At 36.0% G+C, this 19427-nt stretch overlaps 1 protein-coding gene across 1 annotated transcript; it reads left to right on the top strand.

Moving 5' to 3' along the window:
- Positions 1 to 3582: 3582 nt before the first annotated feature.
- On the top strand, positions 3583 to 18363 carry LOC144437677 (DNA repair protein REV1-like). The gene is made up of 14 exons (XM_078126682.1): positions 3583 to 3630; positions 4365 to 4497; positions 4715 to 4883; positions 5850 to 6947; positions 7597 to 7751; positions 8103 to 8222; positions 8705 to 8925; positions 9446 to 9721; positions 14229 to 14582; positions 14952 to 15043; positions 15375 to 15711; positions 16113 to 16653; positions 17127 to 17229; positions 17984 to 18363. Exons 1-14 carry the CDS (start codon positions 3583 to 3585, stop codon positions 18093 to 18095), a joined length of 3759 nt encoding a protein of 1252 aa, XP_077982808.1. The 3' UTR covers positions 18096 to 18363.
- Positions 18364 to 19427: the final 1064 nt, after the last annotated feature.

The raw sequence follows: 19427 nt of genomic DNA, 5'->3' as shown, positions 1-19427 counted from the left end.
CAGGTCCTATGCTAGTATATTACCATATATATATATTAGGACCTGTAATGTATCCTTGATGGTAATTACACACTGAACCTGTTTCCACAGTGCTAAAATGTATGTATGTATGTATGTATGTATGTATGTATGTATGTATGTATGTATGTATGTATGTATGTATGTATGTATGTATGTATGTATGTATGTATGTATGTATGTATGTATACATATGTGTGTGTGTGTGTATGTATACATATGTGTGTGTGTGTGTGAACAACTTGGAGTATATAAGAGTAATTAAGGGTGTATCAAATTAATCTTGAGTAGTGTTTTTATGCTTCACTAAATACAAACGTACACACTTCCATTTTAATACATAAATGAAAGTGTAGACATTCAATATTAAAGGCGATATCAAGTGCTATCTCATGCAATGCTAAATTTTCTAACATATTAATTTTTTTCAATGACAAAATATTTCGCGGCCCCCCCCCTTTCAAACCATGAGAATTTTCATGGCCCCCCCCCCCCCTTCAAGCCTCCCATTTTTTTCATGGCCCCCCCAATTTCTCCCCAGGCCCCCCCTCTGCCGTAAATTCTGTCCGGTCCCTTAGTAGTATCACCCTTACCCCCTACTTTGAAGTGGTTAACCCAACATCTAGTAGGTAATGTGGTAGACTCTCTCACAGCCCCTCGGAGCTTCGCATTACTGTAAAATTAACGCTAAACGAATTATTTTGTTTGTACGTACCGATATATGCGATGTGCGATACCATCTATATGACGTACTCCATGGCCGTACTTGAATATCCTTGACTGTGCGCCCTCATCGACTGTTCGTTGACGTGTGACGATCGCGCAACACACGGTTAATATCGCTGGTATCGGTACATACAAAATAATTCGTTTAGCTTTAATTTTAGTAAAGCGAAGCTCCGAGGACTGCGAGAGAGTCTAGAACTTCAGGCACTTTGCGGCAATGGAAGGAAAGATCCGGCAAGTTTACTTGCACAGAAGCTTTCACTTATCAGTAATCACAAAAATAATGAAAATATTTCCCCAAACCTATTCAAAAACTAAATCGTAAAAAACGCTTTTAAAAGACGTATGCCATTGTTACAATATGAAACCACAAGTTAACATGCACAATGTAGGATGTACGTAATGACAGTTTATTAGTCATTTTAAAGGCTACAAACGTTAAGCATTTACCTGGACAAGTTTGATTTTGCGACTAAATAACACGATGCTGTATAAAATCAAAGATTATATTGGTTAAACATATCCTTTGTGAAGGGCAGGTCCAGTGTTAGCAGAAGGTATAAAATGGACGTTTCAATATTAAACAAAGTTGGACCATACGAATTTGACATTTTTATTTCTGATGACAGTGGTGAAAAAAAACCCGAAACAAACAACAATTGCCTTGTAAAAATTGAAAAATATGAAAAATATGACATATTCATATACACACGTATCAAATTTCATCATAACATAAACAAACAATATTTTAATGTTTTTGCTGATATGTTGAATATATAAAGAACAAACTGTGAAAATATGGAGTCAATACCTTCATTTTTAACAAAGTTATGACATTTTTACTAAGTAAAGAATGGGGATGAAAAATAGCCTGTGCAACAAAGTGACCACAATTCCAGCAATTGCTTGAATAAAGCATGGAGGTGTAGGGTATAATTTCGCTTAAGCCTCCTTGAATAAAGTGACTTCAATTCAGATAGGTCATTTTACCTTTGTATAGTAATTGCCTCATATCGACCTTGAATTGGCTGGTACATGGTATGAATGCTTCATTCAGATCTGCACGAACCCCCATTTGAGGGCGCTATTTGCATGCCAGACCTTGGGCATTATGGCACAATAAAGCTAAGATTGTGAAAACATAAAATAACAAAATGAAAATAGAATTTAAAAAAGAAAAAAACAGTATTTTCTTTATGGCAATCCAAACGTTGCAATATTCTTTTTAAAAAACTATTTTCTTGTTGTATAACTTCCATTCATGTTCCATAGACCTATTTTCTTTCTGTAAAACGTACATTTTTGTTGTTCAAATCCAAGTTTGCATTGGTCAAATCTACGTTCTTTTTACTAAAACACATGTTTTCCTTCTTTAAAAACTATTTTCTTGTTGTATAACTTCCATTTGTGTTCCATAGACCTATTTTCTTTCTGTAAAATGTCTTATTGTAGAGGTAGATTTATGTGTAATGCATGTGATGTGTGAGTTCGAGAAATATATCGTGTCAAAATGAACGTTGGTGGCTCACTTTTGTAGCGAGAGTGTCGAATAATACATTGTTGTAATTGGTTGCTAAGGGCGCGGACGCGGCTCACTCATGTCACCTTCTCTAGCTCTGCACACTGTATAGACAGGGTATGCAATCCTAATTTACACATTTCAACGTTCATGACGTTTACACATTCACGACCAAACAATACCTACAAAAATTTCACAATTCATCGGGTGTTGTTCTACAGTGAGAAAGACTAGGTTTTCTGGGATTTCAAGTGTTTGTATTGATATTCTCGTTGAATCTGAAGATTATTACATCAAAGGAAGGAGGTGAACACTGAAAATACACATCAGTAAGCTTTATTGCAAAAAATACAGTCACAATCGTCCGCTCACTTCATACCTGTCAGTTTCACGCACATACGTTGTTTACGCGTATTTGTATTACATACTATTGTTATTCGATTATAAATATCAATAATCTTAGCTTTATTGTTCCATGATGCCCATGGTCAGACTGACATTTCCGAACCCCGTTCTTTTGTCATGCATGTTTTATTTGGAAAAGTATGGAATAAAAATTGTTTCGCATGCTTTCAAAAAAACATTTGTAACGAAACAAGCACTAAAATTAATAATGACATTTTTTTCAACACAAATACATTGAATATTTAGGGAACCATCACCGCACCGCAGTGTCGCGGAAGAAATAACAGGATTTAATATGTGTCGTGCATTTCCAGAACTATTAGGCAAGCTTAATGCCGTGTGAAGTCTACAGAACTCGACTTCCAATACTTGTAAATTTAAAATTTTATACAACTTAAAAGAATTTGGGGAGGGGGGGGGAACAGAAATTACAGGGGGGGGGGGTGTTTTTCAAAAGACCGAGGCATGACAAATATAGCCCCCTTCAAATCATTGCACAAAAAACCGTGACCCACCCCATCTACCATGCATGAAAAGAAGTGACCCCGACAAATTCTAATGAGTTCACAAATACAATTCAACACACTAAGTTTTTCTAGGAGGCGATCAGGCTAAAAACGTAAACATGTACTACGAAGGTAAATTCAAGCAAAATAACGAAGGTAAAATAGCAATAAATGATTAGCCGACATCGACATCGGATTTTAATCAGATTGAGTATCAGTCAGAATACGAATACTAATAACAATTTGAATATGAATACGACAACAGGTTCATCGTCGTTGGCGGCGTAAATGAAAATTTGACAATGTCAGCGAAACCGAACTGTTGACATTGCACATCCACTGACTTGTCTGTGACTCAACACAGAATGTGACTCTACATGTACGGTTTCTTCCAAGTGACAAGTAGCGATGAGTAGGGGACGGAGAAAATGGTCTGATGATGGTTGGGCTGAACAAGTATGTATTATTCACAATGCGTACTTTTGAACATGGATGTTGATACTACATCAAATCATGATCAAATTCAATGCTTTGAATAAGTTATTTTCTTTCTCTTAGTCTGTGTATTTCCCGATTTCTGAGTTGAATCTGTGAGTTTCTGATTACTAATTATGGGACACATTGGTGCTTTAATAATCTATGAATTTGAATACCTTGATTGGTGAATTAAGACTTTAGTAGAATCAAGATTGAATTTACATAGTGTTACGTGGAAATTACTTTCCTATGACTATTGGGGGAGACTCTAATACATCCATCCAACGATGTTGTCAGTTACTATAACCGTCTTACTAATACATCTATGGTGTAACTTTACAGTACATGGGCACAGGTACTTGTTCCTCGGGATATGTATCAGAACATTTCTATCAGAATACAATAAAATGTCGATAATATCGATAATATTGACGTATTTAGCCAACTATATATGAAAGGGCTAAACTTACACTTGTTTCTGTGATCGCACAAGTTCACTCACCGTGAAATATTAATATCTAATAAGAAGACAATGGGGTGGAGTAGGGTGGGGTTTGGGTGGGTGATGAGAGACTGTCAATGTCTGATTGTAAACTATTAAAACCTGATCTCGATACCATGGCAACTGTCATCAGTTTGGAACATATAAAACGAAGAAAGGAAAATCACAAATCTAGACACACTTGAATGTATAATTTTGACAATTTTTATAGGGTGGTTATATGGCTGCCAAGAAACGTAAGCTAAATGAACAATTCAAGGAAAGTGTACCATTGCAAATACAACGCCAAGGATCAAGTTCCAAGATCTTTGAGGGTATCAGGATCTACATCAATGGATATACAGGTATTAAGTTTTACCAATGTATTCATTCAAAGCAACTTGACTAGAGATATATTTGAGATGGCATTTCCAAAAAGGAAAATTTAAAAAAAAAAATCACTTGAAATATGGTGGATGTCACTAATACTTTTGTTCAGATTTTATATTTCTTTGTTGGTCATTTATTTACCGGCATACTGATAAACCTTCATGAGATAGTATTATTGTTTTTTTACGACAGTACCATCATCTGATGAGCTGAAGAGATTAATGATGTTACATGGTGGAAATCATCAATATTATTACAGTAAAGCTGGTGTTACTCACATCATAGCTACTAATCTACCTCATGGTAAAATACGAGATTTAAAGGACAAAAAAGTAGTGAAACCAGACTGGATTGTGGACAGGTGAGTTATAGTGGTGACATTGGATAATTTAAATCATTGGCTGTGGTTCTAGGTGTATAAAAACTCAAGTTGCCCCATCTTGTTGTTAGGGTGACCCATTTTTTTTCTCATTACTTTTTCATGGCAACTATGGGTCGGTTAGTCAATTTATAAAAAAAATCATCTTCTTCATGTTTCTCTCCTTTTCCTCCTCTCTATCTTCTTTTTATCGGAATCCTGGTAACAAGCCCTTTCCCAGCTTCTCTACACAATTGGCATGTTCTCAGGCCCTACTTGAATAACTTCCGTCATGAAAGAAATGCTCTGTTTGTGAACAAGTGTTGTAGTTGCTGCCATGACTGCAGATTACATCGACAGTTGAGACACTTGCTTCTTCTTGCTGTTTCTCAAAATATGAAGGGTGGGCAAGAATTTCTTTTTTATTTTGATGTCGGAGCTGAAAATTTGAGTCGGTTGGGTAATGAGAAACAGAAAGAAAAATAGGGTCACTCTTATATGAAGCCACTAGTATTAAGCTCATTAGCAATATCTTTCAATGAAGACTTTTCTTTAGAATTCATACTGAATCAAGGGAAAACAGTTTAAGACTAATGAAATATTCTTGGAAATGCTTTCACAGTTGGGAGTGTTTTGAGTGTTTTTGCTAAAGGTGGTAAGTAGGTAAAATCTAGTGGGGCTCCCATGTCATTTTACCTGGGTTCATAAACAAAATTACAATAGACTCTAAGGGGAAACACTGCTATTTTTACCCCTTTCTCCCTTTCTGTTACTCAAGAATAGTATTTAAATAACTCATCAGAACCAAACTTTTTTGTGGTTGTTAAAATCTTTTATTGTAATCATATAATGTCACAGATTAAAAGTTGGATTTTTGAATTAGTTGAGTAACTATGATATGATAAACTTTTCAACTCTCTTGGGATAAAGTCTAAAAGTTTATGTTTTTTCTTTCTCACTCCATGACAGTATCAAAGCTGGCAGATTATTGTCCTGTTCCCCTTATTTACTGTACACCCAACAGTCTAAAATACAACCTGGAATGCCATTTGGTAAGATTCACAAGAGTGAATCAACAAATGAGAATCCATCCACCAATCAAACTAGTCCTTGTGAAGACAGTGGACAAAATGAAATGTTAACCAATGAAAGATCGGGATCTTCCTTGACCAATCAGGTATCAGATGTGTCAATGATGTCTGATGAAGGTTTCAAAGAAGAATTACTGGAAAGTTCGGAAATAAAGAGCCCCTCTGATACTTCTAGTGGAGATGGAAACATTTTATTATCAGGTGATAAAAGCTCTGAACAATCAAAAGTGTCACCAGGAGATGTTGCAGGTCAAACTGACAGGACAAAGGTCAAAGAGCAAAGGTCACCTTCAAATGCTCAGGATCCCAACTACTTGGCTGAGTTTTACAGTCATTCTCGATTACATCATATCTCAACATGGGGAGCTGAGTGGAAGGCATTTGTCAGTAGATTACAAAGTGAAGGAGATACAAGCTTTCCAGGCAGAGAAACATTACGGAAACTTTGTGAAAATGTCACATCTCAAATATCTACGAAGTATGGTAGGACTATTATGCACTTGGACATGGATTGTTTCTTTGTATCTGTTGGGTTGCTTAGTCGACCAGAACTGAAAGGGAAACCAGTAGCTGTAACACACTCTAGAGGTAAAAGTGCCCAGACAAATCGTTCAGCTGCTGATATCGCATATGAAAGGGATTATTATGAAAGAGTTTGGAAAGAGAAAACATTGAAAGGAAAGAAAGCAAGCGTAATGAGTAAAGGTTCTGATAAACATCATAACAGTGGTGATGACAGCAATACAAATAATACAAAGTCAGAATCAAACAATGACAAATCTAAAGTTGCAAAGACTGAAGAATTTAATTCCATGGCTGAGATTGCGTCCTGTAGCTATGAAGCCAGAAAAGCTGGAATCAAGAACGGAATGTTTATGGGACAAGCCAAGAAACTATGTCCAAATCTACAAACAATTCCATATGACTTTGATAAATACAAGGAGGTCTCTCAACTACTGTATGAAACTATAGCCAGGTGAGATTTCAATATTTTGGACTATTCTCCGCAATAGGCCTAGTATATTGTAAAGGGGGTAGACGACTTAAGGTCATGTCCCAAGGGTCATTTCATGTCCCTTAGCTATATCATGACTGGCAAAGAGAACTTTCATCATTTGAATCAAAAGATTATAAAGTAGACCATTTTCATCATCAAGTCCATGTGTAGTCATTTCCGCAATAGGCTGTTTCTACTGCACTAAAAAAGAATAGCAATGCTTTCAATGGTTGGTAAAGGATTCTGCTATTTTTCTGAATAATGGGTCAATCTGTTGACAAAGACTGAAGTACGCCATCAAAAGTTTCAGGCAATAATTTTCAAGTTTGTGTTTGGATCAAAAGTAATTCAAAGGATCCTGCTGTGTGTGGTGTCTCTGTTATGGTAAGTTTGGAGTTGAAATGTGACTATCTTTATGCAAAAAAACATCACACACCATTAATAAAACATCAACATAACCCAGATTACAATTTAATAGGAATGGAATAATAATTGTATCCTTTATTGCAAACTTTATTTATAACAGAAAGTCTTGTTTTTGTTGTTGAATAATTATTTTGAAAGAACTTCATAAGACAACATTTCAGTTTAGTCTTACAAGTTAAACATATTTATGAAATGTGTACAGGTATACACATGACATAGAAGCTGTAAGTTGTGATGAAATGTTGATTGATGTGACTGATCTACTACAAGACACTGGTATTACACCACTACAACTCAGTACTGTTTGGAGAGATGAGATTTATAGCAAGACAGGCTGTACAGCATCAGCTGGGCTGGGTAAGATTGTCATATTGTAAATAGTGTATGATTAAATGGACCTGTAACAACATGACATGGTTAACCTTTTAATATACAGTGAAGTGATGTTGAAGTGGTTTTAAACCAATGTACCAGAGAGGGGCTAATTTGAAACAATGACAGTTACTTTTCAAAATGTCATCATATTTATGTGGAATTTGATATATACAATGAATGTATATATGTTCACACTGAAACTCGTACACACACACACACACACACACACACACACACACACACACACACACACACACACACACACACACACACACACACACTCTGCTTTGTGTGTTGTCAAAAAACAATTTCAGCAAGTCATCTCTATTCCAGCTTCTAATATCCTTCTGGCAAGAATGGCAACCCGTGTAGCCAAGCCTAATGGCCAGTATTACCTAGAACACGATGATGTCAAAGAATTCATTAAGACTCAGCCAATCAAAGACCTCCCAGGTGTGTACAAAAAATCATCATTAAAACCAGTCTAGGGGTTTAACCCAATGATATGATATACCTGTATCACTAGGGAATTATAGAAAAGCAGGGTTTTAGTGTGTAGAAATGTTATACAATACAGAATGATACATTGTGAATGATTTACTGAATATGTGATAGAATGCATGGCTGAAAAGAAACACATGGTGCAATCATATTACTAGATGAGGTATTAAATGAAGAATTACATCATGATTTATGAAATTATATGAATTTGATGGATGAACAAATGTGAAATCATATTTCATAATGTTATTGCTAAGAGGGTAATAATTATTTAAACCCATGAGAAGGCTGTAATAAAAAAAATGTCTTGACTTTTATAATTTCACTAATATTATTTGGTGGTCATTTTAATATCTGTTGTATTTCATTGGATGTATAATGATTGTTACTTGTATTTCTTGATTTTTGACTATTTCACCTGTATTTCTGTTCAGGTATAGGACGGTCATTGGGTCACAGACTTAGCAATATGGGAGTGAAGTGTTGTGGTGATCTACAGCAAGTACCATTACGCACATTACAGAAAGACTTTGGACCTAAAACTGGTCAGTCTCTGTACCAGTATAGTAGAGGAGAAGATGACAGAGCTATTACTGTAGATCGGGAACGTAAATCAGTGTCAGCTGAAATCAACTATGGGATACGATTTACCACGGTATGAAAAACAATTTGCGAGAAAGACGAGGGTTCAATCTCTTCACATCTCCCCCCTCCCCCACCATTAGTGTTACCTTATCAGTGGAGCCATAAAGGGTAGTAGCACAGGATCATTCTTTTTCAAAAAGTATAGATAAAAGTAAAGATAACTGTTTTTCCCACCCAACATTTAGTCCTAATCTGGACTGACATTTCAGTATTTATAAAGTACTGGTCATTCCAGAACTAAAGGCCAGTGTTGGATTAGGATTGATAATTGGGTATGATAAACAGTTGTGGAACTATATTAAAATTTGATCAACAAAATTGTAGAGAAGTCTATTTCTCTATGTCTAAACTTAATGATACACTTAATTGTGATAATAGTCTAAAAGCTACAAAACATTTATTTTTCAATTTTGTTAAGTACTCATGAAGGAAAATAATAGCAGGACAAATTATTCCGTCCTCTGTATGACCATTGTATAAATGTTATCCAGTTAATACAACTATGAATATCTTCTAAACTGTTTTTTCAGGACAGTGATGCTGAAGAGTTTATCTCCAAACTATCACAAGAGGTGAAGAACAGACTAACAAACATCAAGATGAAGGGGAAAAGTATCACTTTAAAGCTGAAAGTGAGAAAAGCTGGTGCTCCAGTTGACCCTGCCAAGTTCATGGGTCATGGTGTATGTGATAATTTTGCTAAATCATCTACACTTGGGACACCTACTGACAATGCTGATATTATCACCAGGGAATGTTTGACGTTACTTAGAAATATGAAGATAACTGTACAAGACTTGAGAGGGGTAAGTGACTTAGTGTCTTAGACATATGAAGATAACTGTACAAGACTTGAGAGGGGTAAGTGACTTAGTGTCTTAGACATATGAAGATAACTGTACAAGACCTGAGAGGGGTAAGTGACTTAGTGTTTTAGACATATGAAGATAACTGTACAAGACCTGAGAGGGGTAAGTGACTTAGTGTCTTAGACATATGAAGATAACTGTACAAGACTTGAGAGGGGTAAGTGACTTAGTGTCTTAGACATATGAAGATAACTGTACAAGACTTGAGAGGGGTAAGTGACTTAGTGTTTTAGACATATGAAGATAACTGTACAAGACCTGAGAGGGGTAAGTGACTTAGTGTTTTAGACATATGAAGATAACTGTACAAGACTTGAGAGGGGTAAGTGACTTAGTGTCTTAGACATATGAAGATAACTGTACAAGACTTGAGAGGGGTAAGTGACTTAGTGTCTTAGAAATATGAAGATAACTGTACAAGACTTGAGAGGGGTAAGTGACTTAGTGTTTTAGACATATGAAGATAACTGTACAAGACCTGAGAGGGGTAAGTGACTTAGTGTCTTAGAACTATGAACATATCGGTACAAGACTTGAGAGGGGTAAGTGACTTAGTGTCTTAGACAAATGAAGATAACTGTACAAGACCTGAGAGGCATAAGTGATTTAGTGTCTTAGACATATGAAGATAACTGTACAAGACCTGAGAGGGGTAAGTGACTTAGTGTTTTAGACATATGAAGATAACTGTACAAGACTTGAGAGGGGTAAGTGACTTAGTGTCTTAGACATATGAAGATAACTGTACAAGACTTGAGAGGGGTAAGTGACTTAGTGTCTTAGACATATGAAGATAACTGTACAAGACTTGAGAGGGGTAAGTGACTTAGTGTCTTAGAAATATGAAGATACCTGTACAAGACGTGAGAGGGGTAAGTGACTTAGTGTCTTAGACATATGAAGATAACTGTACAAGACTTGAGAGGGGTAAGTGACTTAGTGTCTTAGACATATGAAGATAACTGTACAAGACTTGAGAGGGGTAAGTGACTTAGTGTCTTAGAAATATGAAGATACCTGTACAAGACGTGAGAGGGGTAAGTGACTTAGTGTCTTAGACATATGAAGATAACTGTACAAGACTTGAGAGGGGTAAGTGACTTAGTGTCTTAGACAAATGAAGATACTGGTACAAGACTTGAGAGGGGTAAGTGACTTAGTGTCTTAGACAAATGAAGATACTGGTACAAGACTTGAGAGGGGTAAGTGACTTAGTGTCTTAGAAATATGAAGATACCTGTACAAGACTTGAGAGGGGTAAGTGACTTAGTGTCTTAGACAAATGAAGATACTGGTACAAGACTTGAGAGGGGTAAGTGACTTAGTGTCTTAGACATATGAAGATAACTGTACAAGACTTGAGAGGGGTAAGTGACTTAGTGTCTTAGACATATGAAGATAACTGTACAAGACTTGAGAGGGGTAAGTGACTTAGTGTCTTAGACAAATGAAGATACTGGTACAAGACTTGAGAGGGGTAAGTGACTTAGTGTCTTAGACATATGAAGATAACTGTACAAGACTTGAGAGGGGTAAGTGACTTAGTGTCTTAGACATATGAAGATAACTGTACAAGACTTGAGAGGGGTAAGTGACTTAGTGTCTTAGACATATGAAGATAACTGTACAAGACTTGAGAGGGGTAAGTGACTTAGTGTCTTAGACATATGAAGATAACTGTACAAGACTTGAGAGGGGTAAGTGACTTAGTGTCTTAGACATATGAAGATAACTGTACAAGACTTGAGAGGGGTAAGTGACTTAGTGTTTTAGACATATGAAGATAACTGTACAAGACTTGAGAGGGGTAAGTGACTTAGTGTTTTAGACATATGAAGATAACTGTACAAGACTTGAGAGGGGTAAGTGACTTAGTGTCTTAGACGAATGAAGATACTGGTACAAGACCTGAGAGGGGTAAGTGATTTAGTGTCTTAGACATATGAAGATAACTGTACAAGACTTGAGAGGGGTAAGTGACTTAGTGTCTTAGAAATATGAAGATAACTGTACAAGACTTGAGAGGGGTAAGTGACTTAGTGTCTTAGAAATATGAAGATAACTGTACAAGACTTGAGAGGGGTAAGTGACTTAGTGTCTTAGAAATATGAAGATAACTGTACAAGACTTGAGAGGGGTAAGTGATTTAGTGTCTTAGACATATGAAGATAACTGTACAAGACTTGAGAGGGGTAAGTGACTTAGTGTCTTAGAAATATGAAGATAACTGTACAAGACTTGAGAGGGGTAAGTGACTTAGTGTCTTAGACGAATGAAGATACTGGTACAAGACTTGAGAGGGGTAAGTGACTTAGTGTCTTAGACGAATGCACATATCGTACAAGACTTGAGAGGGGTAAGTGACTTAGTGTCTTAGACAAATGAAGATACTGGTACAAGACTTGAGAGGGGTAAGTGACTTAGTGTCTTAGACGAATGCACATATCGTACAAGACTTGAGAGGGGTAAGTGACTTAGTGTCTTAGACGAATGCACATATCGGTACAAGACTTGAGAGGGGTAAGTGACTTAGTGTCTTAGACGAATGCACATATCGTACAAGACTTGAGAGGGGTAAGTGATTTAGTGTCTTAGACGAATGCACATATCGTACAAGACTTGAGAGGGGTAAGTGACTTAGTGTCTTAGACGAATGCACATATCGTACAAGACTTGAGAGGGGTAAGTGATTTAGTGTCTTAGACGAATGCACATATCGGTACAAGACTTGAGAGTGGTAAGTGACTTAGTGTCTTAGACGAATGCACATATCGGTACAAGACTTGAGAGGGGTAAGTGACTTAGTGTCTTAGACGAATGCACATATCGTACAAGACTTGAGAGGGGTAAGTGATTTAGTGTCTTAGACGAATGCACATATCGTACAAGACTTGAGAGGGGTAAGTGACTTAGTGTCTTAGACGAATGCACATATCGTACAAGACTTGAGAGGGGTAAGTGATTTAGTGTCTTAGACAAATGAACATATCGGTACAAGACTTGAGAGGGGTAAGTGACTTAGTGTCTTAGACATATGAAGATAACTGTACAAGACTTGAGAGGGGTAAGTGACTTAGTGTCTTAGACATATGAAGATAACTGTACAAGACTTGAGAGGGGTAAGTGACTTAGTGTTTTAGACATATGAACATATCAGTACAAGACTTGAGAGGGGTAAGTGACTTAGTGTCTTAGACAAATGAACATATCGGTACAAGACTTGAGAGGGGTAAGTGACTTAGTGTCTTAGACGAATGCACATATCGTACAAGACTTGAGAGGGGTAAGTGACTTAGTGTTTTAGACAAATAAACATATCGTACAAGACTTGAGAGGGGTAAGTGACTTAGTGTCTTAGACGAATGCACATATCGTACAAGACTTGAGAGGGGTAAGTGACTTAGTGTCTTAGACAAATGAACATATCGGTACAAGACTTGAGAGGGGTAAGTGACTTAGTGTCTTAGACGAATGCACATATCGTACAAGACTTGAGAGGGGTAAGTGACTTAGTGTTTTAGACAAATAAACATATCGTACAAGACTTGAGAGGGGTAAGTGACTTAGTGTCTTAGACGAATGCACATATCGTACAAGACTTGAGAGGGGTAAGTGACTTAGTGTTTTAGACAAATAAACATATCGGTACAAGACTTGAGAGGGGTAAGTGTCTTAGTGTTTTAGACAAATGAACATGTCGGTACAAGACTTGAGAGGGGTAAGTGTCTTAGTGTTTTAGACAAATGAACATGTCGGTACAAGACTTGAGAGGGCTAAGTGTCTTTGGAAAAGATTAATGTTAACGGATGAGGTGTCAGTTTCAAGAAATAAGAAGGGTAAAAGAAATAAGAGAGTTGAATGTTTATTGTCGGTTTAAGAAATTACAGAAGCAAGTTTGTAGAATGGGATATTATAAGTTTTAGTCATACCAAGTTAATTGAAACAGAAACTTTAAAGAGGAGGACCAAGAAACAAGAATAGCCAACAATGCAAATATCCTAACAACAGTATCTCTCACACCTAAGCCCTTGGGACACTACTAGTAACATTTTTCATGTAGGGTCTATGTAGTAACTAGAAAACAATGTTGAGTATATTTTCCTTTACAAAACTAAAAATGAATAACAAACTCAAAAATTTTGCAGTATATGACACTTAGAAAAAATCTCCCAAGTGACTGGTGCCAGTGCAATCATGAGGTAAGGGAGAAAAGATTGTTAAAAATATCGGTTTCCCTCTGAGTCTCTGCAGAAACTTCAAGCTATCAGAAAACACCCTCATTCACCCTCAAACAGGTGATAATAAGCCTGTAATGAGCACACACCATCAGCACAACCACAGATGTTAGTATCAATTCTATTGTTATGCAAATTAAACTGAATTGATACATCAAACTATTAAATATAGCTGTATTTGTGATTGTTGTCATTTCATCATTTACCAGATTGGCATTCAAGTACATAGACTATGTGGTAGTAAACCAGGTGATCAAGGTACCAAGTCAGTTTTAGACATGATGAGAAATATCTGCAAACCATCTACCTCACAACTAGCATCTACAAGTGTTAATGACATGACATCTACCTCACAACTAGCATCTTCCAGTGTTAATGACATGACATCACCTACTAGCACTAGAGATGATGTAGAGGATACCTTTGTTACTCCTCCTCCAAGACCCAAGCAAAATATCAAGTCTTTGCTTCAAAATACTGCCTCCATGGTTACTGAAGAAACATCTAGTTCTGCTTCCATGGCAATAAGAGATGAAGACTTGTATTTGCCATCTCCATCCCAGGTTTGTTACATTAACTGTAATACTCTTGTGAAGCTGAGAATTTGATATGTGGACCAAGATTTAGCGAAAATTTGATAATTGATTTATACATATATATTGATAGTCAAATTATACCATATTAAATCCCAATATGCAGGAATGAAGCACATGCATGTGTTGAAGATGGCATGTGGGAATTGGACTTGCTGTATCCTCAAACAGGGCTTGTCGAATGTTAATGTATAGCAGAAAGACACTTATAAAGTTGGCTCATTTTGATTTGAATCCATAGGTTTCATTATGTTCATTTTACTTTACCTTCCGTCTACAAGTAGTACACATTTTTCTTATGACTAACCATTGAAACTGTTATCTCTCTTTAATGACCAGGTTGATCCAGCTGTATTGGCAGCCTTACCAACTAATATCAGACAACAAATAGAACAAGGATATGCAGCCAGAAACCAAACTATCCCATCAAGGTATATACATGTTATGATCAAGAGATTGATCAATCAATCAGTCAAACAGTTAATCAAATCACTCGCTCCATCCATCCATCAATAATCAATCAATCAATCAAACAAATGTATTAGTTACTAGTCAATAATCATAATTTTCAAAATATTTTGTCTTTATACATACATACATACATACATATATATATATATATATATATATATATATAACATTCAACATCGACATAAAGCAATAACTAGATACAATGATGAAATAAAAAAAATTAGTATTTAGTTTTTGAGTATTTGGTGCATTTTGTTCTACATACTATGATGTTGATGTGTATATTTGTAGGAATTTAGTGCCGTCAAACTACAACTTACCATCTAAGTGGGATGTTTCAGTTGTACGTGAACTGCCGGCTGACGTAGTGAAAGATCTACTAATTGGTGAACTGGGAACAGAGCAAGAAACTTCAGAACAAACAGAAGTGATATCTGAACACACTGGAGAAATGATGCCACAGACATCTGAACACACTAGAGGAAAGACTCAACGAACTAATGACATCAAGAAAGACAAAAGACTATTGGTTGAAGCAGCCATAGCAGGTCCAAGTGGTCTGAGTGTACCAAGTAAAAGACATACAGAAGATGAAGACTCCATACCAACCCATCTATCATTCTCACAGGTAGAGGACTTCAATATGCCATTTTATTGTATAGACTTGTTATGTTAACTTTGAATCAGATTCTTTAATATACCCACTGAGATGCAAAACTATTCAGAAATTCAAGCGTTTTTTGTGCCTATTTACTGCATAATTCACTGAAAAACTAAACAACTTCAATAATCTAGTAAGTGATAGTACTGTCATATAATGTGGAAGGAACTTATTGAGAGAAAGTACCTTCTATCAAAATACAAACATACAACAAAATCTTCTTTCATTCCTTCTCTTTGGGCAAACAATCCTTACTGTCATTATGCCAAAATGACCAACTTTATCAAGTGAATAATTCACTTAAATCAGTTGTGTATTAGTGCCAGTATTGTCCATGTTTTTTTTAATTGCTATATTCACCATTTCAGATTGATCCCAGCTTTATGGAGGCATTACCACTTGAGCTGCAGGAGGAACTGAAAAATACATATAAAGATAAAGGTCGCCAAAATTACAATGAGCCCAAAGACTCTAGAGAAACATCAAAACCTAAAACTGTAAAATTAATATCACCAAAGAAAGGACCTAAGAAGAAAACAAGTCCTGGCAAGTTTTCCCGAGGACCTGGACGACCAAGAAAAGGAAGTCCACTGAAAATGAAAACTGACTGGAAAAACAAACAGAGAAATATTCAGAACATGTTGGTTGTGGCAACGGGTGATGGTAGTCATAGAAACAAATCAGGAAATATCCCAGATGTAAACAAACTAGAGAAGGGGGAGGAAATAGACATTTCAAATCTTAATGACCTAAGCTCTGAAGATGTTACCATGGCAACTGCTCCCATGAGCAGTGACAGCAAAGTTGAGCAGAGTATTGCAATAAAGGAAGAAAGTGTGAATTTATGTGGTAGAGTAGAAGTAAGAGATGTGAAGGCATTGTTGAAGGAATGGATACAAAGCTGTATAAGTGAGTTCTCTTTCTAAATTTTCATGTTTAGCCTGGAAGTTGATATATAAGTGTTTGTAAGGAATACACTGATGACAACCTCCACACAGAGACACAGGCAAACTCACACTCACACACACACACATTCACTGCTAGTATTTAGTTGTTTTTTAGATTGTCATGGTAGTACTTTGACTTATAACTGTATTTTCCCCAAGTCAAGGCCATGCAATGATACAGCCAAACAAGTACTAATATTATACACAAAACATTATGTCTTAACAAGCTAGTAAGATTTTAATAATTGATCTTGAGCGTGAAAGTTTAAGAAAGATGCTGTCATGTTATTTTTTGGATTAGAATGCAAACGTTGGTCAGTAATTGAATTGAATTGTTACATCTAGGTTCTTGTTGATCACCGTTTATGATAATGGACATTTAGGGTTAAATTTGAAGTCTTCAGTTCTTGATATTATTTTTATATAAACTTACAGATCCTGAAAAAGAAGACATCCAGCAATTTATTCAGTATATGAGTGAGTTGGTGGAAGACAAGAATTTAGAAATGGTGGATTTGTTGCTGAAGTATCTGAAAAGGTAAGACGTTCAACCATTGACATTTTGTATGTAGTAGAGTAGTGAAGGTTGCAAGCAGGGAAAATCAGTTATCATACCTCAAGCAAGCCAAGATGTACACATTCAGATATGGAATTTTTACCCTGGTTGTTATATGTCATGACAGTGTGTGTCTATGTCACGACAACGTGTGTCTATGTCACGACAACGTGTGTCTATGTCACGACAATGTGTGTCTTTGTCATTGGTTCTGCCATCATGTTCAACATATTTGTCAATCAAAATGTTCACAAATCAATACTATTCTCAATTTTTCATAAATTCTGTTTGTCGGGGTAGAATCATATTACTCCCCAAAATTTTTCTTCAAACAGGTGGAGATTTTGTCACTTCAAGTTTTTCAACTCATAGTGGACGTGTCCCCTAAGTCACTTATATTTTTCTTGAAAGCGAAAACATTAGGATTTAATGCCTTATTGTGTACAGGATCAAAAGATAATTTTGTTTGAAAGATTCTTCCACCTGTTTGTAGTATTGTTGTAAAATTGTTGAATAGTTGAAAAGTGATTTTATAGACATCTGATCACATTGGTGACTCAGAAATGATCAGCAGAAAGACACAATACTATACTGAACTTAACTTGAATATTTTATATGTATGCCTTGAACAATGAAAGATTCAGAATAGAAGTGATTCCATACTGAAGTTAACGATTACTTTTACCAAAACTAATTTGTTTTACTAGATTACTGACTCATAGTTTTTTCTGTACAGACAAGTGATGCAGTGTAACCCAAATCATTGGAAAGATGGCTACAACATCATTTACAGTCAAACTCAATCTATCGTTAAAATGGTGTATGGATGTCAGCTCAAAATAACATGAATGGGAAGACGTGTGCATGATGTATCCATTGGAGTATAAGCTCAAAATTATAAAACTAAAAACAGCTACCAGTCTGTTGTCGAGATAATGTATGGATGTCATCTCAGAATGACATGAATGGGAAGATGCATGGTGTGTTCGTTTGGAGTATCCTCAAAATCATGTGAATGATTTAGTTACCAGTCTGTTGTCGAGACTGTGTGTGGATGTCATCTCAAGATTTCAATACATGAAGAAATGACTACAACATTACAGTATTTTTAGTCAAACCCAGTGGTTTATGGAATTTAGAACACACATACAAGAAATGAATTAGAGACTACAACATTTGAAAAATGTAAATTTTATTATCAATTATCATTTGATATGCAAAAATTCACATTTACATATTAAGCATCTAGACACTAGTTCTGATTGGCTGCTGCACAATATGCAAAATATTTCACATTTAAATATTAAGGATCCAGACACTAGTTCTGATCGGCTGCTGCACAATATGCAAAATATTTCACATTTATATATGAGCATCCAAACACTAGTTCTGATTGGATGCTGCACAGTATGCAAAATATTTCCCACATTTACATATTAACATTCAGACACTAGTTCTGATTGGCTGCTGCACAATATCTTTGTAAATTTCAGGTGTAAAATTTTGTATCTCAAGGACCTTGCTGAAATTGAAATAATAGTGAAACATTGATTTCAAGTTGATTAAACAGAATAAAACATAAATTCATATAATGTGTTGTGTGCTGTCTTTATTTTGTCTGAAACTTTCCAAACCCAAATATTTCTAATAGTCAATAATTTCATATCCAATGTCTTCACATTGCTGGCTGACAGAAATATTGCACCAAAAGTCTACAGTGTTTTTAGTTGTGGTTGGTTGGCACATGTTGTGTTATGTATGTACATTCTTGCAAACCAGAGCTAATCTTTCTTCCGCACACTGCAAAATATGAAGACAGTGCGGTGTGGTTCAGTGTGTCTTGGATGTTGCTGTAAAAGAGGCTGTGGTTTATGATGATGTGTATGTAAGGAAGGATGGATGGATGTAGGAATGTTGGAGTCTATGTATTTAAGGATGAACTAAATGGCCTTTATTCTGTAGACCTATGTAAGGATGGATGGATGTAAGAATATTGGAGTCTATGTATGTAAGGATGAACTAAATGGCCTTTATTCTGTAGACCTATGTAAGGATGGATGGATGTAAGTATGTTGGAGTCTATGTATGTAAGGATGAACTAAATGGCCTTTATTCTGTAGACCTATGTAAGGATGGATGGATGGATGTAAGTATGTTGGAGTCTATGTATGTAAGGATGA

The sequence above is a fragment of the Glandiceps talaboti genome, chromosome 7 (genome assembly GCF_964340395.1).
Source record: "Glandiceps talaboti chromosome 7, keGlaTala1.1, whole genome shotgun sequence".
NCBI lineage: Eukaryota > Metazoa > Hemichordata > Enteropneusta > Spengelidae > Glandiceps > Glandiceps talaboti.
The sequence above is the reverse complement of the archived record's forward strand: the minus strand, read 5'-3'. Positions and strand labels throughout refer to the sequence as shown.